We start from the raw sequence: 27,121 nt of genomic DNA, 5'->3' as shown, positions 1-27,121 counted from the left end.
TTTCTATTAGGTTCCGTATGTCTTTATTGTTCATGGAAAAAAATAAACCTACAAGACTAATTACCTAGAAAACTAAAGATTTCAATTCAATTGGATACCTGCAGAATGTGAGACTAATTTATCATCACAAATATTAGGTTTAACATAGTTTGGTCATTAACAGTCCAGGGTGCAATTCAACTGGAGGGTTGTGAATCACGGAACTCCGCAGCACTTTTGACCCACACTTTTTCCACTTGTTCTTTTCCTATTTCAAAGAGTTTGCGTAAAAGTGGAATGCCTTTCTTGGATGAACACATCAGATACTCTTCATTTTCAGGCTGCAAAGTCACAGACACACGAGCAAGCACTATTGACTGGCAGAGGCGTGACAAGACCAACCAGAAGAGGCAGTCTCTCTCAGCTGCATTGAGAGGAAAAATGCTTTCCCAGCCTGCTAGGATAGGTCCACCCACCTCTAAGGGGTTAGGGTGCTCCAGCATCATGTACGCGATGGTGACGGCTAACTCATTGACATAGCAACCGAAGTTCAAGTCCCCAAAGTCTATTATACCAGATATCTTGTAGCCATTTTTTTCATTTTCTTGAACCAGCACATTGAGATCATTGAAGTCTCCATGAATAAGGCCTATAGAATATAAAATGAAACACGTAGCATAACCATACAAAACAATATTACATTTATATATTCAAGGATCTATGCAGTCTAATACAATACTTACACTCACGGAAACTGGAGTATTTTGGGGCCACAGCGGTCTTGAACTGATGGAGGACAGATTTCACAATCTCCAGAAGAGGGTCTCCATCTAATACATTCAACCATTTCTCCAGAAGGCAAATATTTGATAAACTCCATATGAACCCATCCCTCTGCAGCACATTGAGCTGAGGATGTTCCATCTGCATGTGGTTGGTGGGGATGAGATATGAGTGTAATGTTTGTTAATGCACAATATCGGCAAAACCATCGAGAAGTAGAGCTGCCCCCACAATTTCTTCCAAAATATCCTAAATTAGCTTTAAAACACATACACAAAGACACCCACACTACTTGGTCTTGCAACATTCAAACCTGAATTGTATGACATTTGTACAAAGCATGCATCTGTTGATTGTGGGTTTTTTTTTTTGTTTTTTTTGGGGGGGGGGGCTCTCTTTTAAAATGATTTGTTTTTTGAGAAGAAAATCGGAGTCAAACGCTATACCAAAGAATTACGTGAACCTTTTGGAGGATGTTGTCCATTGTGGCTGCTATTCGGCCTACTTGATAGAGTAGCTCAGGTGAGAGTGGGACCTCGGCAATTGGTATTCCTGGCAAATAAGTCAACAGGCGAACCAGGTACTTCTGTAAGCCATAACCGCAATCTGCCGAATGTAACAATCCAACAATTAGTATTACAACATATGATGTATTTTAATATCAAAAATAAAGATTGACAAGAAAACATATATTTTTATGTCTTTAGAGAGCACACAGATACATACACACACACATATATACAGTATATATTAGGGGGTGGGAACTAAAGATGTCCCGATCGATCGGGATGGATCCGGTCCGATCACATCATTTTCAAAGTATTGGAATCGGCAAAAAAATATCGGACATGCCTTTTTTTTTATATATATATATATATATATTTTTTTTTTTTTCACTTATTTAAATCGTTTTCTAATTGTATATAACGTTACAGACAAAATGTCTTACACTCATCCGGAGTACTTTTGGCTTAAAGTAGGGCTATCAAATTTATTGCGTTAACGGCGGTAATTATTTTTTCTTAATTCATCATGTTAAATAATTAACGAATGCGCTGCACGACCCACTCACGCATTGTCGCGTTCAATATATAAAGGCGCCGTTTTACCAATATATAGAGCTAAATGCAGCGTATAATGAGTAGAGAGAATTTTGACAGCCATTGGAGCCTTTTTTTTTTATTTGGCTAAAGCCTTACATTCCCTCTCTCAGCAATTAAAATTGACGTGGGAGGCAAAGTGGGGAAGAAAGGTGGTAGTTGCTCATTTTCTTGAAAACCTGTTCTTTCCCAACGCAGAGAAGATATATCAATTGGTGCCCCTACGCACAGTCATGGTTGCACTTCCCATCATGCATTTGGGTTGAATGGCTGCAGTATCATTTACTGAAAGCTCAACAAATACACTAGATGGCAATATTTAGTCACAATATACAAAGTCACATTTATCCTTTAAGAATTACAAGTCTTTCTATCCGTGGATCCCTCTGACAGAAAGAATGTTAATAATGTAAATGCCATCTTGAGGATTTATTGTCATAATAAACAAATAGAGTACTTATGTACTGTATGTTGAATGTATATATTCGTCCGAGTTTTATTCATTTTTTTCTTAATGCATTGCCTAAATGTGTATGATCGGGAAAAATTATCGGGAATGATTGGAATTGAATCGGGAGAAGAAGAAAAAAGCAATCGGATCAGGAAATATCGGGATCGTCAGATACTCAAACTAAAATGATCGGGAGCAAAAAAACATGATCGGAACAACCCTAGTGGGAACCTCTAGGTACCTTACGATAAAATTTGCGATACAAGGCTCACGATAACAATGGTCTCACGGTATGGCGATACAACACTAATCGACACATGGGTGAGGAAATAATTCTACAAAATTTTACTATACAAGTAATGAACATAGCGGCATGGTGACTGAGTGGTTAGCACGTCCTCACAGTTCTGAGATCAAGGGTTCGATCCCGGGCTTCGGCCTTCCTGTGTGGAGTTTGCATGTTCTCCCCGTGGCTGCGTGGGTTTTCTCCGGGATCTCCGGTTTCCTCCCAAAAACATGAATGGTAGGCTGATTGAAAACTCAAAATCAGGGTTCACTAAATCCAGACCTCGGTGCCACATATCCTGTCGTGTTTTCCATGTCTCCCTCCTCCAACACACCTGAATCAAAATAATCAGGATCATTATCAGGCTTCTGGAGAGGTTGCTGATGACATAATCATTTGATTCAGGTGTGTTAGGGGAGAGAGACGTGGAAAACACGACAGGAAAAGTGGCACCGAGGTCAGGATTTAGTGAACCCTGCTCTAAATTGTCCGTGTGTATGCGTGAATGGTTGTATGTCTCCTTGTGCCCTGCGATTGGCTGGCAAACTGTTCAGAGTGTACCTTGCCTACTGCCCGTAGTTAGCTGGGATAGGCTCCAGCACCTCCGCGACCCTCGTGAGGAAAAAGCAGCATGGAAAATGAATAAATGAATGAAAGCAACGAACATAAAAAAGCTCTTTTCATCCTTCTGCTGTGAAATGAATTGAGTATATCACTAGTAGCCGTCCAATTCATTGGAACTGGGAGAGTGCCAACCCTCCCACTTCAAAAGAATTGGATGTCATGGTGGTCAAGGTCAACCAATGAGTTAAATATGGGGGCATTTCAGGTCATTCAGTGTTGATTTTCAGTCACTTCCTGTTGATGGTGCGGCACTTCTGGGTCAATGCATGTTGATATTGGCTTGCAGAAGAGGAAGTGACCCGGGAATCTCCCCAGATGAATAGGCAGTGACTCAAACTCAACAGGAAGTGGCCTGTAAATGCCCTGAAATGAACAGAAACTGAACTGTAAATGCCCCGAAAATCGGATGGACTGCCTGAGAATGCTCTGGTTTCAAATGAACGAATGCTCATTCGCCTCCCCCAGTCTAAATGGATCGGGCGTCTAGCGCCGTCTATGGCAGCCACTGAGTTAACAGAGACACTATTCTAATGGAAGATTTTGGTAGCAACTTGTTATTTTTTTATGTATTGTTTTGTTCTTAAAACGGTTACACCTTTTTAAAATGATAACTCAATTCTTGACAGGAGCATATTGATAACCTTTTGGGAACAAAGTATCATGACATATCACCATTTCGATATTTTGTCATACCCGTATATACCGTATTTTCATGACCATGAGTCGCACCTAAAAGTCAAAAATGTATTCCAAAATGGAGAGGGCACGTGAGAGCCGCATGTGAACCTTAAAGAGAGAAGGTTGCGCATGATAGGGGGTGTGCACCCACTAGATATAAAAGTTTGAGGGTGTGCACTGGGTATTAGAAAACTTTCCAGATAGAGTCATCGTGTAGGCCAATGAAAAGGGCTGGATGGACGAGGAGAAAACGAGAGAGTGGCTCTATGTCAGGCGACCAGATTTATTTTTTCAACGCATCAACGTCCCTGTTGATCTGTGACTCCATGCACACCATTCTCACAGACGCTGTGAAAAACCAAGTGCATCTGATGAACTCTGAGCTTGCCATTATTCCGGGAGGCTTGACAAAGGACCTCCAATCGCATTAGTGCAAAGCAGGGCTTTCAAAGCCAAGATGTGAGTGGTGTGTGAGCAATGGATGACGAATGGTCAACACAACTTTACAAAGACTCCGAGGCAGCACCAAGCAGGGTACGCCACAATTTACGAATGGATTGTGGATGCTTGGGATAAGGTGTCTGTTTGCACTGTTGTGCGTGCTTTCACCAAAGCCAGCATCATTTTTAAGGAGGAAGAGACGCATGGCAAGGAAACTGACTCCAACAATGACAAGAGGAACCCGGCCGTGTTTAATGGAGACATAGCCCAGCTGTTAAATTCGGATACAGAAGATGAGGACTTTGATGGATTTGTGGATTAAGATTGACGCTACATACGCATGCTAGCGTATGTTTGCATATGCTTTTTATGTGCCCAACAATACGGTGTGCCTTGTGTGTGTGTTAAATACAAGAATATCGCCCGAAATTGAGCCTGCACTTTTCAATACCGTGCACCCAATGGTCGCGCAAATACAGTATACATACATACCTTGGATGACAGTGAAAACATTTGATGCAAATGAATAACTAATTCGAAGTTCAGAGTCTCTTTATTTTTCATTACAACAAGTGCAATGACAGGTCATTCCAGGTTCAACTTGACCAAGACAATTAGGCTAGGTTCATACTACAGGTCTTAATGCACGAATCCGAGTTTTTCATGTTTTTCCGACTCGAGTGAGGCATTAACTTGACGGTCAGAACGGGACAAGTCGCATAGAAGTGGGCCATTTCAAATCCGATCTGGGTCACTTTCATATGTGGTTTAAATCCGATCTGGGCCACATCTTGCCAGCGGTCTGTACTGTCAAGTCTCCCAAATCGGTGTAGATGCAGCCATTAAGTCATCAAAGAGCGAGTGAGACGCTACGGTAGCGGTGTAGCTGTGCATTATTAGCGCCTAGCTTGCATTGAACACGGCTTTTGGGGAAGGGCCGGGCTTGACAACAGTCATAAAAAAATACAAATGGGTTGAGGATAAGCCTGAGAATGATTGGTTTTCTCTCTGCTCTATACAAGCAATATTTCAACATTGCTTACGCAGCCGAGAGTCGGGGCAAACTTCCTGTATGTGTGTGTGACATGCATGGATAATGCGTGCAAGCTATCGAGCCATATAAACTTTGAATATAAGCCTAAACTAGGATTATTTATGTCTGTTATTTGTGTCCTCTTTTTGAAAAGCAAAATTTGATATCCCTGGAATGACGGATGACAGCCAGCATGTGTGGTCATTCGTTTTGATGCTTCTGCACATGCGGGTCTTCTTGCTCAGCGCGTGTCAGACTGCGAATTAGTACGCATGCGTGATACTTGAACGATCTCAATGGACCAAGGCAGTCTGAACGGGCATGCCAGAAAAACATATGACAAAAAAATCGGACTTGTGCATTAAGACCTGTAGTATGAACCTAGCCTTATTAACATCACATAGTATCCAGGCGTAGCTGCCAGCCAGATCGCTATGTAAAGCGCTCTGGGAAGTGTGAATTGAAACAATCTTTTCCTTTTTTTATATTTTTTGCAGGCCTGCTGAAACGGGACATACGCATTCCCTGCATAAGCCCATAACGTGACTAAAATAGGCCCAAAATTAGCTTCAACTTTACATATTGTAATTTAGGGATTGCCTGTGTCAATATTTACGAAAATGGTAATGAAATACGCAATTGTCTTTGCTAATTTCTATTTATTTTGAAATATTTGTTTTGATAATGGAACTCTGAGAGTGTCCTGAGGCGCTGACAGTGTCCCCTTTGCTTGGACTGCAGGTCATGCCATGCCTGTTCACCCATTGGTTGGCGGGGGCGGCACCAAGCCTATCCAGCTGCTACCGTATAGCAGTTTCATTTTCTGCATGACTAACAAACATCAGAGTGGGTAGATGTATGGCTAGGTACAACCAGACAAAAAGTAGGATGTCGACTCTTTAGTACTTACAGATGATTTGTCCTAATACTGGGTTCCCCACTTCAGATTACTAACATTGCTTGCATCGGATCTTCCCTCTTTTTATTCTTTGGTCAATAGGTGCCCCTATTAACCAAAGAATAAATGACTTATGTTCTAAGTCAAATCATGTTGACAGAATTATCAGGAGCATACAGGGGTTAATAGATGCAGAGACAGTGGGACCTTTGATCTGAACTGCCTCACAGTACAAAGTTCGCGAGTTCCAATCAGTGCCCCAGTGATGAGTTTGCATGTTCTCCCTGTTTTTATGTGCGTTTTCTCCGATTTTGTACCACATTCGAAAAACATACCATAATTTTTGGACTAAAAAGTACACCTAACTATCAGCCATACCCACCAAATTAGACAAGCAAATAACATTTACAAATATACTGTATGAGCCACACCGGACTATAAACAGCAGGTGTTCATATTGTATTGTGGGATATTTACACCAAAAGAGATTGAGAGCATGTAAAAATCCACATATAAAGAGCCACAGTGTTCACCACAGGGGGAAAAAGTAGTGATTTAAAATCTAACACTCCAAATTTTCGACAGGTGTGATCGGTTATTTGTATTTTAGTGCTGGGTGACTGGCTGGAAACAAGTGAAGGGTGTACCCAAAGTCAGCTGGGATAGGCTACAGCACATCTACAACCCTGGTTTGGATATGGAGAATGAATGAATAGGTAGATGCCAATAAAGTAGTCAATGTACTAGTCCAGGAATTTCTCAGTTCAGCTCTGGTTGTATGTTGGTGTCAAAAGAGTAAGGCTACTTCACACTTCACACTTGGGTGAATATTTTGATTTTAAGATATTTTTATTCAGGCTTTTTCTCAACCAAAATCATACCTGGCCACACTGACGTTTAAGGAGTATTTATGACCCTCGCGCTACTGCAAGGTAATCCTGCATTTCAACAGACTACACATGCGTGAAAGAAATCCACCTTAGATGTGTTAAGTTTACCTCTAAACCAGATCATTCGCCAGCAGCAATTTCCTGAATGCAAATTTCTTACTGTGACTTGTGGAGAGGAAACACTGTCAAAAACAAGTTTAATGCGGAAATGTGAGGATGTTTTGCATTGTTTTAGTTTTTTGCATCTGTTATAAGTCCCTTCTCAAAGTATGATGTAACTCCCAGAAGGGAACAGAAGACATGGCGGACTTTATCCACAGCGAGCATAGCAGCAGCAGCAGCGATATCAGTCCTATTTCCACCTAAAGAAGCCATTCAGGATCGTTCTTTCGTGACGCTAACGATGGCAAGGTCTCCCAGGAAAGATGATCTACAATTAACATTAATTAATAATACCGATAACCAATAATTTCCTCCTCCTTCCAGCCGATAACCGATAATGTCAAGCCAATAATTATATTAAAAGACATATATAAAATTTTAAATTATGCAAAGGAGCAAATGTTACCGTGAAAAAAATTTAATTGCTACTTTTTCCCCACATCAAATGTGAACAAACAGTAAATTCCACATCCATACAATGACAGATTGTCTGACAATGTGAAATGGTAAGCTTTTGGCAACGATTACTTACAAATAGAGATGTCCCGATCACGTCATTTTCAAAGTATCAGAATCGGCAAAAAAATATCGGACATGCCTTTTTTTAATATATATATATATATATATATATATATATATATATATATATATTTTTTTTTTTTTTTAATTAAATCGTTTTCTAATTGTATTTAACGTTACAGACATAATATGTTACACTCATCCAGAGTCTTTAGTTTAGGCTTAAGGTAGCGTTATCAAATTTATCCCGATAACGGCGGTAATTAATTCTTTAAAAAATGTATCACGTCAAAATATTTAATGCAATTAATAGGCCGTCAGGTCACCTACCTTTTCGTTCAGTTTCGCTCCACTACCAGGGGCACTAAATAATTGTTTCTTCATAAAATAGATTTATTAGTTCTAAGTAAGAATCCGTGGAGTTCACCCTCTGAAAACGTGCCCATTTTTTGTTCACGGTGATGAAACCCCGGGAGTATTTTGCGTTGAGGCGCATTGATCTCTGGTGTGCGCGTAGTGCCATTAGGTCGGGAGTGGTGTGATTTTGGTCACATGAGCCAATCAGGTAGCCCCTTTCCCCTCACCATAACAACCAGATATCAAAAATGGCGACTACCACGTCGGAGAGCGAAGAAGAGCGAATGGAGAAAAAAGTTAAAAAGAGAGCGCAGAAAGTGGGAAATAAACGATGCTATATGCATCTTTTTTCCGTGAAGAATGAGGAAGTCTTGGACTTCACTTTTCAACGGTGGAACACGTACAGAACCTTCTTAAAAAAGTGGCTTTGTCTTCACGGCGCTAACAAGGATCTTGCAGGAATATACAAACATTGCGTGGACATGGATTTTGAAAATATTCCTGGTGACGCTGGATTCCACACTACATGCTACCGGCGTTTTACTGATAAACAGAAATTGTTAAAGGCTGAGAAAAAATCTGCACGTGCTGGGGAAGAGCCATCTGCAGCCGCGAGCCATTCTGACCCCCCTGCGAGTACGAGCGAAGTTGCAGAAGCGTCTGAAACTCCCAGAAAAAAACTTCGTTCCCGTTCTGGTTTGCCCATCGCTTCTGCTGGCCCTGTCCTTCCAGCCATCTGCATCATTTGTAAAAAAAGTGTCAAAGTATGCTCGTTTGGGATCGGAAGGCAAACGGCAGCGGGATCATCTCGCCAAAGCAGAGACATTGTCGGCAGGTATGTGCCTCACACACACGCGCCCATTTTTATTTACAATAGGACCGATATTTATTAATGGACTGAAAATACTTTGTTGTTAAGTTAATTTTTAAGGCTATAGCTTAGTAAAAATGCAAGCTGCTGAATGATTTATCGAGTGAATCCAGCAGTTGTTACCAAACTCGGGTTAGCTGTGCCCCTCACAGTCATAGATCACAGCTACAACCCCCCCGCCCCACTCTCACCAACCTCAACAAACCCTTTACTTTTAATTCTGTGATGCGTATATACTGTGAAAAGCGGTGATGTGACAATAATACTTATTTATGATATAATACTATAATACTTAATTCTTTTTTTGTGTAAAGGCCGGTTGCTGCAGGCAGCAGAGATAAAAGAAAGACTCTTCAATCCTTCTACATATCAAAGACAAAGACTGTTGCAATGGAGGTGCGATACCATAAATCCTGTTACCGAGATTACACCAGGTTACTAACCAAGTCAACAGCAACAGAAACTGCAACGAGGGACGAAGAAATGTGAGTTATTACATTGCACTATTCCATTGACACTTTGCTAAAATTACACATTTCAAAGGTAAAGCATTGGTCAACAACTGGTCACCTGTATTCTGCTTGCCTTTAGCCAAAGCATTGAAAGCGTTACTCTTTGCACATCCTAAGTATGTGTGTGTTTCAGACAACCCTGTGCTGAGAGCTACAAACTCTTTTGTGAGCAAGTGGTCCGTCAAAGGATTATCGTTGGCAAAGAAGTGCTCAGAATGGACAAGTTAAGAAGGTTGTTCGTGAACACCGTGAAGAACCATGAGTATCTTGATGCTTCAGACTACAGGTAATTATGAATCTTCACACTAAAATTTTTTTTTAATGTATGTAGTCTCTAAAAAAGGCTTTGAGAGAATGTTTACTTTTGTTCTCTTTGTTGTATTTGTGTGAATGAGAAATATAAGCGCAAGAGTGAATGTGGGTGTGTGTGATGTGAATATGTGTGTCTTGTGCTCATCTTTCCTTTTAACTTTGTTTCGGGTAGGTTTTGCTGAAAAGAAGATTCAAGCGTGATTTCCCCCAGTTGGTTTTTCACACCCCTTTCCAGCGCACCATGTCTGAAATGTTTTTTTTTTTTGTTTTTTTTTTTGTTTTTTTTTTTTGGAGACATTATCAACAACAGACAAACTTTTAGAAAGGATACCTCAGTCATCGGCTACATTAGCAACCAAATCTACTGAGGTAAGCCAAGAAAGTGACACTGAACAAATGGCTAGCACAACATCTGGTTGGAAAACCAGCTCTTGGCCCAAGTGTTTGTTCAGCCCTCATTGGCATCCATACATTCACAGGTTGTGACTCGACCAGTGCCTTTCATGGCAAGGGCAAAACAAAGACATTTTCTCTTGCTTGTCAGCAAGAATACCTGACTGCGTTTACAGATCTGGGTAGTAGTTTTAACCTTGACCAGTCTACATTTGAGGCATTGAGCAAATATGTGTGCCATATGTATGGGCAGTCAACTACCAAAAATGTCAACGATGCAAGATACAAGGCATTCTGTATGGCATCATCAGCTTTGCCAGAATTGTCCATTCCTCCAACAAGTGATGGCCTCTTCCAACACAGCAAAAGGGCAAACTACCAAGCAGCAGTAATGCGACATTCTCTGACTGGTATGAAGTGTGCCCCATTCACCAATTGGCAATAGATGGGACATGAATTAACAGTAAAATGGATGACTTGAAATCCTGCCCCACATAGTGTGCTACAGGTAGTCCACTGTGGTTGCAAGATAAGCAAGTGTGAGACTGAAAGATGTTCACTCTTGTCTGCAAAAATGTTTTGTACAGATTTATGCCACTGCCAGAACTGTGAAAATATTTCAAAGGAAACAGAAAGAGTCACATGGGATAATGACACTGATGATAGTGATATTGATGAGTAATCACCCACCATGTAAAATCTGTCCTATGTTTTGATTCATTATCAAGATGGTACTCTCCATTTTAACACTTTTAAAACAAAAAAAAAATGTCTGTATTCCCTTTTCCCAAAAGATAGACCTTTGTTCAATTTGACTGCCAAAAAAGATGGATGTTCCAATGAAGTGCCATGGTTATATATATATATACACACACAGTGTTTCCCACACTGGGGGTGGGGCTCGAAGGCGAGCGTCTGGTGGCCGGGCCTTTTCCCATGGGGTCCGGCCGGGCACAGCCCGAAAAGGCAACGTGGGTCCGCCTTCCCATGGGCTCACCACCTGTGGGAAGGGCCAAAGGGGTCGGGTGCGTAGCAATTTGGGCGGCAGCCAAAGGCGGGGGCCTTGGCGGTCCGACCCCCGGCTACAGAAGCTAACTCTTGGGACATGGAATGTCACCTCTCTGGCGGGGAAGGAGCCCGAGCTGGTGTGTGAGGCAGAGAAGTTCCAACTAGATATAGTTGGACTCTCCTCCACACACAGTTTGGGTTCCGATACCAGTCCTCTCGAGAGGGGTTGGACCCTCTTCCACTCTGGAGTTGCCCACGGTGAGAGGCGCCGAGCAGGTGTGGGCATACTTATTGCCCCCCGGCTTGGTGCCTGTGCGCTGGGGTTTACCCCAGTAGACGAGAGGGTAGCCTCCCTCCGCCTTCGGGTGGGGGGACGGGTCCTGACTGTTGTTTGTGCTTATGCACCAAACAGCAGTTCAGAGTACCCACCCTTTTTGGAGTCCTTGGAGGGTGTGCTGGAGAGTGCCCCCTCTGGGGACTCCCTCGTTCTGCTGGGGGACTTCAACGCTCACGTGGGCAATGACAGTGAGACCTGGAGGGGCGTGATTGGGAGGAACGGCCCCCCCGATCAGAACCCGAGCGGTGTTCTGTTATTGGACTTCTGTGCTCGTCACGGATTGTCCATAACGAACACCATGTTCAAACATAAGGGTGTCCATATGTGCACTTGGCACCAGGACACCCTAGGCCGCAGTTCGATGATCGACTTTGTGATCGTGTCATCGGACTTGCGGCCGCATGTTTTGGACACTCGGGTGAAGAGAGGGGCGGAGCTGTCAACTGATCACCACCTGGTGGTGTGTTGGCTCCGATGGTGGGGGAAGATGCTGGTCAGACCTGGCAGGCCCAAACGTATTGTGAGGGTCTGCTGGGAACGTCTGGCAGAATCCCCTGTCAGAAAGGGCTTCAACACCCACCTCCGGCAGAACTTCTCCCTTGTCCCGGGGGAGGTGGGGGGACATTGAGTCCGAGTGGACCATGTTCCGCACCTCCATTGTTGAGGCGGCCGATCGGAGCTGTGGCCGTAAGGTGGTTGGTGCCTGTCGTGGCGGCAATCCCCGAACCCGCTGGTGGACACCTGGGGTAAGGGATGCCGTCAAGCTGAAGAAGGAGGCCTATCGGGCCTTTTTGGCCTGTGGGACTCCGGAGGCAGCTGACAGGTACCGGCTGACCAAGCGGACTGCGGCTTCGGCGGTCGCCGAGGAAAAAACTCGGACATGGGAGGAGTTCGGTGAGGCCATGGAAAACGACTTCCGGACGGCTTCGAGGAAATTCTGGTCCACCATCCGGCGTCTGAGGAGAGGAAAGCAGTGCACCATTAACACTGTGTATAGTGAAGATGGTGTACTGCTGACCTCGACTCGGGACGTCGTGAGTCGGTGGGGAGAATACTTCGAAGCCCTCCTCAATTCCACCGACACGCCTTCCTTTGAGGAAGCAGAGTCTGGGGACTCTGAGGTGGGCTCTTCAATCTCTGGGGTTGAAGTCACTGAGGTGGTTGGTAAGCTCCTCGGTGGCAAGGCCCCGGGGATAGATGAGATCCGCCCAGAGTTCCTAAAGGCTCTGGATGTTGTAGGGCTGTCATGGCTGACACGCCTCTACAACATCGCGTGGACATCGGGGACAGTGCCTCTGGATTGGCAGACCGGGGTGGTGGTCCCCCTTTTTAAAAAGGGGGACCGGAGGGTGTGTTCCAATTATAGAGGGATCACACTCCTCAGCCTCCCCGGTAAAGTCTATTCAGGGGTGCTGGAGAGGAGGGTCCGTCGGGAAGTCGAATCTCGGATTCAGGAGGAGCAGTGTGGTTTTCGTCCCGGCCGTGGAACAGTGGACCAGCTCTACACCCTCGGCAGGGTCCTCGAGTGTGCATGGGAGTTCGCTCAACCAGTCTACATGTGTTTTGTGGATTTGGAGAAGGCGTTCGACCGTGTGCCTAGGGGAGTCCTGTGGAGGGTGCTCCGGGAGTACGGGGTACCGAGCCCCTTGGTAAGGGCTGTTCGGTCCCTGTACGACCAGTGTCAGAGTCTGGTCCGCATTGCCGGCAGTAAGTCGAATTCGTTCCCAGTGAGGACTGGACTCCGCCAAGGCTGCCCTTTGTCACCGATTCTGTTCATAATTTTCATGGACAGAATTTCTAGGCGCAGCCGAAGCGTTGAGGGGGTCCGGTTTGGTGGCCTCAGCATCTCATCTCTGCTTTTTGCAGATGATGTGGTGCTGTTGGCTTCATCAAGCCGTGACCTCCAACTCTCACTGGGGCGGTTTGCAGCCGAGTGTGAAGCGGTTGGGATGAAGATCAGCACCTCCAAATCCGAGACCATGGTCCTCAGCCGGAAAAGGGTGGCATGCCCTCTCCGGGTCGGGGATGAGATCCTGCCCCAAGTGGAGGAGTTTAAGTATCTTGGGGTCTTGTTCACGAGTGAGGGTAGGAGGGAGCGGGAGATTGACAGGCGGATCGGTGCAGCGTCTGCAGTGATGCGGACTCTGCACCGGTCCGTTGTGGTGAAGAAGGAGCTGAGCCAAAAGGCGAAGCTCTCGATTTACCGGTCGATCTACGTTCCTACCCTCACCTATGGTCACGAGCTGTGGGTCGTGACCGAAAGAACAAGATCCCGGATACAAGCGGCCGAAATGAGTTTCCTCCGCAGGGTGTCCGGGCTCTCCCTTAGAGATCGGGTGAGAAGCTCGGTCATCCGGGAGGGGCTTGGTGTCGAGCCGCTACTCCTCCGCGTTGAGAGGAGCCAGTTGAGGTGGCTCGGGCATCTGGGTCGGATGCCTCCTGGACGCCTCCCTGGAGAGGTGTTCCGGGCATGTCCCACCGGCGGGAGGCCCCGGGGTCGACCCAGGACACGCTGGAGAGACTATGTCGCTCGGCTGGCCTGGGAACGTCTTGGAATCCCGCCGGAGGAGCTGGCTGAAGTGGCTGGGGAGAGGGAAGTTTGGGCTTCCCTGCTGAAGCTGCTGCCCCCGCGACCCGACCCCGGAATAAGCGGAAGATAATGGATGGATGGATGGATGGATGGATGGTGTTTCCCACCAATGAACGAGACTGTGGCGGGCCCGCTAGATGGCAATATTTAGTCACAATATACAAAGTCACAAGTCTTTCTATCCGTGGATCCCTCTAAGAGAAAGAATGTTAATAATGTAAATGCCATCTTGAGGATTTATTGTCATAATAAACAAACACAGTACTTATGTACTGTATGTTGAATGTATATATTCGTCCGAGTTTTATTCATTTTTTTCTTAATGCATTCTCAAAATGTATATGATCGGGAAAAATTATCGGGAATGATTGGAATTGAATCGGGAGCAAAAAAAAGCAATCGGATCGGGAAATATCGGGATCGGCAAATACTCAAACTAAAATGATCGGGATTGGATCGGGAGCAAAAAAACATGATCGGAACAACCCTACTTACAAAGTAAATACTTAAATGCACAGTGCCTTTAAAAGTAAGCCATTCTTAACGAAGAATAATATTGAATGCATTACTTATTGCCTCTGCTGTGTAGGGGTGTGACAAAATATCTAAATGGTGATATATCGTGATACTTTGTATCAATATGCTCCTGCCAAGAATCGAGATGTCGTTTTAAAAAGGTGTCAATGTCTAAAAAAAATAAAATAAAAAGGAACCAACAAGTTGCTAACAAAATCCTCTACCATAATACCCAGATAGCAGACCGACATTGAACAAACGTTGATTTTCCATCAAAATCATCTGTATGGTTGACATCAAAATGTTTGACGTCAAGTGACGTTGAAACAACGTTGTTCTATAGTATGTCAGGCGATGATTGGGTTAACATTGTTTTATATAGTTGATGAACTAATGTTGACAAATAGTTGATTTATGATTAACCGGGAAATCTGAAAAGTCATTGAATTATGGATGAGCGGGCGTTTTGGTCGAAAACATAACACTGATTCAGCGTTGTTCCAATATTATTGATAATCGAAATGACGTTTAGGTTTTGTAAGGAATTTAACATTGAAACAACATTAATTGAAGGTGCAAAAGTGACGTTGATTTAATGATATAAGATCAACAGCGGAATGTTGATCCAACATCTTATTAATGTCGATCTGCTATCTGGGTAGTGTCTGTTAACTCAAAGACTGCATTAACAGTGCTCGACGCCCAATCCATTTAGACTGCGAACATTCGTTCATTCGAAACCAGAGCATTCACGGTCATTCTGCCCCATTTTCAGGGCTTTTACAGTTCACTTGCGGTTCATTTTAGGGCATTTACAGGTCATTTCCAGTTGAGTCTGAGTCACTGCCTATTCCTGAGTGATTCCCAGGTCACTTCCTGTTCTGTAACTCAAAATAAACAGGAAGTGACCCATACAATACCCCAAAATCAACAAGACATAACTGAAAATCAACAGGTAAATGACCTTAAATAACCTTAAATCCGTTTGAAGTGGGAGGATGGCAGCGAATTCGTTCATTCGCTGCCACCCACCCAGTTCAAATGGATTGGAAGTTTCTTAGTGATAAACTCATTTCAATTCATAGCAGAAGGCTGTTTTTCTGTTTATTAGTTATTTGTAGAATATCCTAGAATGATTTCCTGACCAAAGTTACGATAATCGTTGTATTGCCATATCGTCAGATCATCGTTATCCTTAGCTTTGTACCACAAATCGTATCATGAGATACCAAGAGGTTCCCACTCCTACTGCTGTGTGTGACCCAGGCAGTTTGGTGTGGTTTGGTGTATCTTGAAATTATCATCTAACCACTGTGCAGTCATGCTAAAAGCATGCTTACTTGACTGACATCACTTGCCCAAATGTCCGTGGTGAAACTGATGTGATCAGCATGTTTTTCACAAAGATTGGTGAACACGTGCTTAGCCAAGAGCTCATTTAAGGCAGGTAAGCACTAAGGGCAGGGGTGCACATAATTTTTTTGCCCAGGTTCTCAGAGGAGGACCCGGAGATGTGACTTGGTCCTCATTGAGCTTGAGAGCCGACCCGCCTGATGAGATAAATTTATGACAAGCTTTACTTAGAGCCAATTAACTTTAATTAATTATATTAACAATTAATGCTTGATTAACATCAACTGGCACAACAAAATTGCCATTACTTTGAAGTGAAATGTAAAGAAATAAACATAAAAGCACCAATTCAAAATAAAGGGCATTACGCGGCTCCCACATTAACTCCAAGCCTTTTTAAAAGTGGGATGTCCTCCTCATAAGACCTCAGTGAACGTGCATGTTTAGCTTTGTAAAATGCAAGCAAAAAGACGTTTGTCAGTGCATGTCGCTGTTCATTACCTTTATTCCGCCACTTGTCCATAGGGCGAGTGGGGTCCTGCCTGACATCGATAGTTTGCTTAACTGCCACATGCTCTCTGTTTTTTTCGTGCTTTTCAAAGTTTGGATGGCTGAAATTCTTTGACCCTACATAAAATGCGCTGCTCTTATCGGCGACATTGGGATTCTCACGGCACATTTTGTACCGCTTCAAGCATGTCGTGTGACGCGTCACTCATGCGACAGGGGCTTCAGAGGTAGGAGAAGTTGAGGCTCCGGCGCAGAACGGGACAAAACTGCATCAATTGCACACATTTGGAGGTTAAAGAGCATACGACAGGAGGAAAAAAAGTCTTTAATAGCATTAGTATGTGAATTAGAATCATATTTTGAGACGATTCGATTATATATAACAATTTGGCAAAGCGCAGATGACGAGAAATTAGTCTTTTAATCTGCCGGTTAGCCACGCCTGCCATTATAGGGCTCTAGCGTCCCCAAAAGGTGGATGTCGTCAGCGGGAGAATGGGCTCACCGGTTTTACTATTCAGCCCATTGAGGGGGAATTATTCAGAACGAGGAAAATGCAACGAAGAGAGCCGCAAAATGTCATATTTTCAGTCTTTCTACGCCAATATTTTTACAGGATATTCTTTTTATCCAAGTATTTTTCCCCAATAGCTAAATAAATTGCTTGAGAAGGACCAGTCAGCCCGTCGAGGGGGAATTATTCACAACGAGGAAAACGCGACGAAGAGAGCTGCAAAATGTCATTGTTTCTGTCTCTCTACTTCAATATTTTTACAGGATATTCTTTTTATCCAAGTATTTTTCCCCAATTGCTAAATAAATGGCATGGTCATGACAAATAACAGTCTTGTGCTAAATGGAATATGAAAAAATAAAAATGCACTTATTCAGGACGACATGGCAAAATTACTCCATAATGGTCAAAACTGTCGACTTCAACTTTACTTTCGCACCTCCCAAATGATATTTTATGCTACCTAAATCGGGCTTATGTCATTTCCCTTCCCCGGCTTCGGAGAATGTAAACAAACCAAGAGGCGTGACAGCTAGCCGACATGCTAACCCGAACCGAGTGACGTTTCAAATTCTTCAAAGCGGAAAATCACACATCACCAGTCCGGATCATTTGACATGACGACTGGGTTGTCGATTGTCTTCGCCGATCAGCAAACCGCCCGGCGGAGAGCAATTTACAGCTCGTTCCCCGGAGGAGGGCGGCTGCAGTTGTTGTGCAGCTAACGTGCAGCTAATGTGCATGAGGAGAGCTTTTTACATGCCTATCAATGATCAAACGTAAGTAGTCCTTTATTTAAAGAAAGTTTGTAGTGTTTATTTTGTAATCGCTGTATTCGCCAGCATTTGACATAATACAAAACAAGATGTTTACTCACTTCCTCGTAAGTCCCATGGTCCCACAGTAGTAGGGCTAGTTTTGGCCAATATCCACCGGTGAATGGGAACCTTTTGAAACTCCAAAAAGGCGCACACGCCTCTCCCTCATACAGCAAGATTTTTCTGCAGCCGTTTGGCTGGCGTGATGCGAAAAACAAACATATTAATCCGCAAAATCAGCTGAATCCTTAGTCCTCATACAACAGTACGGCTGTATAGTGAAAAGGACGCCTTCATCCGTACACGTCACAGCGCCCTTTCTCAACTCGAGACTGTTGTTGGAAGTCACTCATTTTCATGGCGCGGGATTAAAAAAACTAAATAAATATAGTGATCGCTTCCACACACATCCAAGCGGTCCATATCATTCAGGAGCATAAAATACCGCGTGTATTATGAAATAAACATGGTTTTTCGTGTCGCAGACACTTTAAATCAAGTATATAAATATCAGCTTCCATTATCAGTTGAATTTTTTTTTATCTGGATTACATGTGTAACGTCATAATTGCCATTATCGGCCGATAACTATCGGTAACCGATATTATCGTGTATCTTTAGTTTTAACCCTAACCCTAGGCAAATGCAAGAAGGGGGAGTGTGATAAAAAGCACTTTGAAAAATAAATGTATTAAAAACAACAAATAAACTAAAATTGCCTGTTTATCACCTGATCAAAAGTTTACGAGCATTGCTCAACAAATAACAAAAAAACTCTCCAAACCAGAACAAAACATTTTCTGAGTAGGATTCAGTTATGAGTAGCTGTGCCACTCTTGTCACAATCACTGAATGTTAGGTTCATTTTTGCACCCTTACATTCTGCACATTAGTTTCTGATTTAATTTTTTATGTTCTAATTTTTTTGTTTATTTTTGAATGCATTTGACGTTATGCAATCTTTGTTTAAACCTTTCATAATTTAATCTATTTTAACCTTGTTTATTTATATTAAAACCTCTCTTTTTTTACTTTGGTCTGTGTTAGCTTTCTGCGTTTGGGTCCCCTTTTAGTCTGTGTTCAAGGTCCCGTGCTCATGACGCTTGTAAAGATACAGTATTTAATGGAGTGTGGTGGAAATCAGAGCAGTGAACAAAGATATTACTTCAGATATAGTCATATAAGGTCAATTATTGACACTTTCCAATTCACACCGCTCTTTTCATTGCTAGGTGAATAAACAACAACTTGTAAATATGTATGATGAGAACTAATACAATATAATGAAATAAATATTTTGTCATTATCATAACACTGTAAGAGAAGTATAGAGTAGTGCTGCAATGATTAACCGATTACCTCGAGTAATTTGATTCGAAAAAAAGCTTCGAATCAAATTTTGCTGCTTCAAGTATTCATTTAATTGGAGCGGCCTTGTAATGGTTCATTTTGAAAGTATTTGCATTTAGTTTTATTGATTTGGGTGAATACACTGCCCTCTATTGACAACAGTTAATATGACGTAACTCATTTAACATGGTTGAATCCAGCTGCTCTCTGTTAAGACCCACATAAGGTAAATTTTTGTTTGAGCTAATATGTTTTTTATGCATTTGTAATTCAGTTTATAGGTGTATTCATATTCATTTGATTTATATTCATATTTTTTGTGGAAATATTTGTTTTAACGATTTGTTAAAAGCACTGTCAAAAAAATTAAGTTTGCATTTCATAGCATTTAAGCTAGCGTACGTTTACTATGCAAGTTAGCCAATTGTTCTCATTTATTTTTTTATACCGTTTAAGGCCAAGCTCAGGCATTTTGTTTTTAAATGAAAGTGGAATCCTGCATAGTTTGAAAAAACACTCTGTAATTTTTATTTTGTATACGCATTTAATGTTCTTTAGAAAGTGCAATCCTAGCAAGCATATGTTTTACATCTCCTAAAATTTATTCTGCAACGAATTAAATGTTCCTGATGCTATTACTCGATTATTTGAACCAAGTAGTTGACAGATTTATCGACTACTAAAATCATCGACAGCTGCAGCCCTAGTTTAGAGAGAGCGAGAAAGAATAGCATAATACGATATCATTCATTCAGAAAAGGGGAGTTATCTGATTATGAGATGAACCAACTTACATTTTTTAATGTGATAATTACATAAATATAAATATTACTACTGTGACAATCTAATTCCAATAATTATGTACCCATCCATCCATCCATCCATCCATCACCGATGAGTGGCTGATATCCTACCAATGTCTTCCTGGATCATGAGCTGTCCCGTGGTTGTTTTCAGGGTTGTTTGGGTAGGAAGTCCACTTTGGTGAAGAAAATTCATTGCGTAACTCTGCAGTTCTATCAGGGTTGGGTCCCTTGTGTGAACCGTGTTCATTATCTTGAGCAAATATTCGCCACCTTCGACAGTTGCAATATAAATGTTCTGGTCGTCGTAGCTGGGCAGAAAACGAAGATTGGTGGGAGTCAGCTTGTAGTGTTTCTGAACGATCTCTGCTGCCTGGGACTTGCTGAGTTTGGGCTTGGTGTTGTTTGCTGCCATATTCCTGTTAACGACACAAACAACAGACAGTAAGTATATGAGTATCTCAAGAAGAGGAGTGGCTGTATGGAATGATCTGGAGGAAGACCTAAAAAGTGGCACTTCACTTAACCAATTAAACAGAAAATACTCCACGTTTACGACTGTAAAAGGGAGGAAGCACTTTCAGATTACATTCACCTAGGTCTGCAGCTATCGAATATTTCATGATGGATTAATCTATCAGTTAGTTTGAATAATCAAGTAATCGGATTAGGAACATTTGCTTCAAACAAACAATACATATTAAAAGAAAAAAAAAAAAAAAACTTCAATTAAAAAAAAAAAAAACATCACAGAAAAAAAAGTTTTTGAATGCAAAAATATATATATTTGAGACTCAAAGATCTGCATTTGAACACTCAATTTTTTATTGAAAAATGTTTTCTTTGATTGAAGCAATCCGTTTTGTGTTTGGGCCATATAATGGGTAGGACACTTGGGTCTAAATCATTCAATCCCATAAAAAATTGCTTCAATCAAAAAAAAATATTTTGAACATCATGAAGTGATAAAGAGACCACATTTGAGCAGCAAGGAGAGAGCACGTGTCTCATTTATGCCACCTTCGACCTGTTACCAGGTAAACAACAACAGCTGGACCTGTAACACCTGCTCCTTTTGGGCACAATAATTACATTTATTTACGTTGTCTTGTGCAGTAATGCGCAGCAACATGCTCCAATTTTTTTTTTTTTTTTTTTTTTTTTTAAATGGTAAATGGACAATACTTAAAGGGGAAGTTCAGATTTTTTGACTTCAGGCTTATTCTTCGAGTTGGGGGGGGGGGGGGGGGGTAAATGGTCAGTGGAGTTGATTTCAAAATATTCCGTATCGTTTGTTAGTCTTCTATTATTCTTCAGGGCTCCGGAGTGATTATGCTAATGCAAGTCAATATGGCCAATTAGCATGCTGATAAAAACCGATATTCACAGATCTAACATAGTCAAATAAATTCAAAACGCAGCTCGATGTTCAAAAACCCCCTGCAGCCAAAACAATGTCTCACCAAACTGCCGTAATTCATTTACTTCTGCGGGACTATTTTTCCATAAGCGTAATGGCACCACAACAGAGGAGTGCTATGGCCACTCGTCTTCACCTCGGTCTGCTATGCAGAGTGTTCACGGAAGGACGTCAACATGGTGAAATGTGCTTTTAGAAGCTGTGGAAACATACAGAAGAAATGGACAAAGGAAAGTTTCCACCGCTTGCCTGTGATGAACGAGGAACTATATTAAAAGGGGTTACTCTGCTGGATATGACATTACTGGGGCTTGTAACTAACACCATGCATATTTATGGTTCGCGTTTTTAAATTGGAAACAATGGTCAATGTTCTGGCCAATATCTCACGAAGTGCATTTTTCCTTCCTGCTATCATTTTAAAAGCCGTTCGACAGGAAGGAAGTACTGCGGCGGCCATTTTTGTAGTATTTTCGTCAGTCCGTCGTTTGGTGAGCGCTGGTTGTGTTGTTTGCACTTTCGAAGGCATCGTCTATTCACACTGATTCATTTTTGGATGCGACAGTGCAGCACAATAAAGCACCTGGAGCTTGGACTCTACCTCCCGACTCCCGTATTTATTTTGAATGGAGTTGTGTTCACTAGCACACACAAGGGGAACAGTACAGTCAACTTCCAGATCACCATCCCGAATGCAGTAAATCATTCCACTTGGGGTTGGATTCCGTTTACGAATGGTTCGTAGGTTATGTGCGTGAGCAACCACTGTTTTTTGCACAACCCCACACACAGACACGTACTCTGACGCTTCCTCATTGGGACGAGTAGTCGGTAGTATGTAAATAAGTAATATGTCAATCATACAATATTTTTTTATCCTTCACTATTTGCCCCAGACACCTCACGCAATCAGTTATTGAAGGGTTATTTATAGTAAGGATTGTGAGTGAACTGGGGGATATTGGAATACTTTATTACTTTCATGAAAAATTGAGAAGAAAACTGTGATAACTGTTACGTTTCTATGTCCTTAGATAAGTGACACCTACCTAGCTTGTAATAAATAAAGGAATAAACTAAGAAGTAATCTCCGGGTTGGTCTTCAGGAAAGCGTTGAACAACGCTCCTAAATACGATTTAACAAATCAATAAATTCCCAAACTTTTTTGCTGAGCATGACAATGCGATTGTGTCTACAACACAGGCATATTATCATGACAAATCTAACAAGCTACTTTTTACTGTGATCTCTAGGCGACCTGGAGATGCTGAAGGTACACCAAGAAGAGGCTCCACTTTGTTTTCAACTCCATGAAGGCAAGGGCGCCAGCAAGTGAGGAATGCTGATGGTAGTCTCTATCAACATTTGTCCCATTAACAATTGCACTCTCCCCTTCTTATGTGTACATATTTCAATCAAATTTACTCTATTAGGGACTTTGAGATACAGCTTGGAGTTTCCAAAGCAAACAAAAAGATGGGTTGCCTGGAGAAGTTACGAGCCAACAACGCAGACATTCTGACAGAATTTGGTGGCGCATGTCCTGGAAAGACCGCAGGATTCATCAGTGAAGTTTACTGATCCAGACTTTTATTTCAAGCCTCCAGCTACAATTCCCCAAAGCATCGCAGGCAACAAAAGGCCTGATAAAGAAAAAGTCATTTTACATGTCAGTAGATTTCAAAAATAAGTAGGCTGACATTTTCCTTTTTTTTTTTAATAGATATTTTTGAATGTACTATAATTAAAAAACACACACACACATATTGTCTTATTTGTGAAATGTGAAGGTTTAAAAGATCAAAAGTTTCTGGGTATGTAGGAGTTGTATTTAGAACAGTTGCAGAGCATCTTCAGTTTCCCTAAAACCATTGTACTTCCAATTGACAGAAGTGCACTTGTCACGGATACAGGAGACGACACACGATGGAAGAACACGTCGCTGGCCTCTTCCCAGATGTTTGCCTTTCAACGCCCACTCAAGAACAACCCTATATGCCACCAATCGGAGTTGCCTAAAACAAGAAAACCATAATACAGGGTGATTAAAAAAGAAAGTGCCAAAATCATCATGTGATAGATCAAAAAATTATATATATTATTTTAAAAAGTTACAGAACTCTAGCTTGGACACATGTTCAATATTCCCAACAAATAAGCAGCACTCTACTATATGCAGCAGGATTCAAAATGAGGGGGGGGAAGTAGCGGCTTATAGTCCGCAAATTACGTAACTTCAAGTTTTTAAATCAAGTGCTCTAAGGTGACAATCACCGGCAATTGAAATACATGAAGTAATACTTGAATTTATGTTCAACACATTTGCCTATGTCAGTTTTATAATGTTTTTAATTTTTGACATATTGCGTGATGATTTAGGCACATTCTTGTAAATAATTGCCATACTGCTACTGCTTTTTATATTGACATGCTTTTACTCTCACAATGCATTACTGTTGAGATGATATAGCTGCTTTCCTGAAGTAGAACTAAGCTTAGAGTATACGAATATTTGCCCAGCGACAAAATAAAGCATGCAGGAATCCAATTACCTCATTGACAGCTGCCTATTTTTTTCCAGTTGGTCTTATCTACGAAGAAAAAAGTTTCAAGAACACCTTCGTTGAGAAGTGGTAAAAAGTCTTGGTGGTCACTTGCAACCATTTGTTGAGTTCTGAAAACTGTTCAGCTCCAATTCTTCCCCGCATTTTGGGGGCGTGAAGTCGCTTCGTTGCCACAAAAAAAAAAAAAAAAAAAAAAACGGTGAAAAGACCAATGTGATATCCCTCCGCGCAGCCAGCTTGTTCTCTTCTCTGCAAGGCAACTGCATTACCAATGTTGCTGTTCTTACTGCAGTTATTGACATGCAATGGTAAGTTTTAATAACTTTATCCTGAAAACATAGCCAACACTATTGATTGCATGTGTCATCGGTGATTCTCCTACGTGCATATGTTGTTTTCTTGAGTATGCTAATTGGCCATATTGGTTTGCATTAGCATAGCCACTCCGGAGCCCTGAAGAATAATAGAAGACTAACAAACGATACGGAATATTTTGAAATCAACTTCACTGACTATTTAACCCCCCCCCCCCCCCCAACTCGAACAATAAGCCTGATGTAAAAAAATCTGAACTTCCCCTTTAAATAGTGCATCTATGGTTACCATGTCCAAAGCGTTTTACATTAGCACACATTTACCATTTCACGCACACATTCACACACCAATGGTACTGCTGCCATGCAAGGCGCTAGCCCACCCATTGGGGGCAAATTAGGGTTGAGTGCCTTGCCCAAGGGCACTTCGACAGAGGCAGTCGTAGCCAGGAATCGAACCGAATCGATTTGATAAGATTCCGATAAGTTTCTCTTGTAATAAAATTGATACCGATACTGACACCAATCAATTCTTCTTGAAAATTTTTTTCCAGTCAAAATATTTTTGCACAGGCAATTTACATGACAAATACTGGACATTTATAACAAATACATTTTGTGAATATGATGTGAAATACATACATACATACATACATACATACATACATACATACATACATACATACATACATACATACATACAACTATAGTAAAATAATTAATAGAAAAATAATTAAATAATAAATATATATAAATTAAATTATGCACATTTGTACATTCCGCTTTCAGAGGTCTAGATTGTTAAACCTGCCAACGATAATATTAAATATACTTTGTATGTATAAAACCTGCTTCGTTGTTAATGAACGTTTGTACTAGCCAGGCTTTTTATTTATTTTAGTCTACTATTTTCAGACATTATTGTGTTTGGTAGAAGCAAAGCAATTTTTAGAAAGTACTTGAAGGTACTTGTTCGAAAATCACTATCCAGTGGGGTTGATTTTTGAGTAACTTGGTCACGAATGTTGATCAAGTGCTGCGGCAATGCACAACATGAATTTCAAGAACTTGCATCTGCAGTACGAAATATTTAGACAAGTCACAAGTAAACGTGGCTCGTTGAGTGTTGGAAAACAACGGGGAAAGTGGCGGGGGCATGAAGCATCCAGAAAGCCTTTACCAAGTCGCGAGAGCAAATAAAGGTGTGCATATGAGATACTTTTTCCAAGTCCAGATGGTCACGCAAGTAGACAGCAAGTTTTGGAATTCGTGTTTACGTTCACGGTTCCTATAGTAAAATACGGTGAACGAGAAAGTCTCTTTCCGAGAAAATATCCCTTCTCCCTAACGCAATGTCATTGGCAAAGTATAACGGCTAATTTTACAAGGAAAAGCCTGGTTAAAGTATTAATTTACCTTAGAGTGTGCGGCGCGGCGACTGACGAAGAGCCTCTGTTGTCCTGCAGTTAGCTGAACTGCGGGTTCTGTCCTGTAGGGTTGCCATATCGGAAAAGCAGTTTCGAGACTTACTGCGCCAGACACTTTTCACTGGGGCACGTGCCCTATAGAGGTAGATTTGTGTCTTTATTATTCAATCAAAAGAAAAAGTTACTTCAATTAAAAAAATATGTTTGAATGCAAAACAAATTTTCTTTGATTTTTTTTTTTTTTTAGTTTTTTTTTTTTTTTTTTTTTTTTTTTTTTTTTAAGAACTTTTTTGATTGAAGTAATGTTTTACGTTTGGGCCACATTTTGGCTAGGACATTTGTGTCTTTATTATTCAATCAAAAAATAAATTGCTTCAAATCACTTCAATCAAAAAAAAAAAAAAAAAACAACACTTCAATCATAGAAAAAAAAGTTTCTGAATGCAAATATAAATATTTGAGACTAATAAATTTTCATTTGAACACTTAACTTTTCATTGAAAATGTTTTCTTTGATTGAAGCACTTCTTTTTGTGTTTGGGCCATGTAATGGGTAGGACATTTGTGTCTAAATCGGGGTGTCCAAACTTTTTGCAAAGAGGGCCAGATTTGGTGTGGTAAAAATGTGGGGGGCCGAACTTAGCTGACGTTCTTTACGTAGAACAATATATTTAAGCACATTTTAGCAAGCCATTCCTTGTGTCACATTTGCTTTATTATTATTTTTTAATTAATAATTTCAACAATCTCGCAACTAGCCTTTGTGGCGTTCTCCTTGTGGCTTTTGTGTACTGCTGCTGTAAAATTAAACTAGCTTCAAGTTGCTTCAATTTCTCGCTACGTATCTTCCCTGTAATCTCGTCGTACATGTCAGTGAGTCTTGTTTGGTAATATCGCCACAAATTGAACTCTTTAAAAACAGTGACTGTCTCTTTGCAAATGAGGCAGGCACAGTTGTTGCGTATTTTAGTGAAGAAATAGTCCAATTTCCAACTATCCTTGAAGCATCAGCCGTCGCAGTCAACTTTTTTTTTTGTTGATTGTCGCCATTTTAGAAAATTGGGAGTAAAGAGTCACACGGGGTAATGTTGCTTAGATTGATGCTGCCTTTTAGTGGGTAAATGAGGAGCAGCATTTAGTGTGTAAGCTACTTCATATGCTGGTAGCAGTACTGCTGACCAATTTATTAAGTATGTGTGGGCCAGACGTTATTGATTTTATGACAGAGGCTGGGGGCCGGCTGAAATTTGACCAAGGGCCGCATTTGGCCCCCGGGCCGGACTGGTCTAAATCATTCAATCCCCAAA

General features: G+C 41.6%; 1 protein-coding gene across 2 annotated transcripts; it reads right to left on the bottom strand.

Annotated features, from left to right (window-relative positions):
* Positions 1-25,934, bottom strand: hykk.2 (hydroxylysine kinase, tandem duplicate 2). 2 transcript variants are annotated; one of them, XM_057842312.1, is made up of 6 exons: positions 25,804-25,934; positions 20,200-20,507; positions 1,226-1,368; positions 723-903; positions 456-628; positions 1-320 (listed from the first exon to the last, which is right to left on the bottom strand). In XM_057842312.1, exons 2-6 carry the CDS (start codon positions 20,501-20,503, stop codon positions 177-179), a joined length of 945 nt encoding a protein of 314 aa, XP_057698295.1. In that variant the 5' UTR covers positions 20,504-20,507; positions 25,804-25,934; the 3' UTR covers positions 1-176. The 2 variants fall into 2 exon arrangements, with proteins under 2 accessions (XP_057698295.1, XP_057698294.1); XM_057842311.1 differs by having other exon boundaries at positions 1-628.
* Between the last annotated feature and the right edge of the window lie 1,187 nt (positions 25,935-27,121).

Source organism: Corythoichthys intestinalis, chromosome 7, assembly GCF_030265065.1.
Source record: "Corythoichthys intestinalis isolate RoL2023-P3 chromosome 7, ASM3026506v1, whole genome shotgun sequence".
Classification (NCBI taxonomy): Eukaryota; Metazoa; Chordata; class Actinopteri; order Syngnathiformes; family Syngnathidae; genus Corythoichthys; species Corythoichthys intestinalis.
The sequence above is the reverse complement of the archived record's forward strand: the minus strand, read 5'-3'. Positions and strand labels throughout refer to the sequence as shown.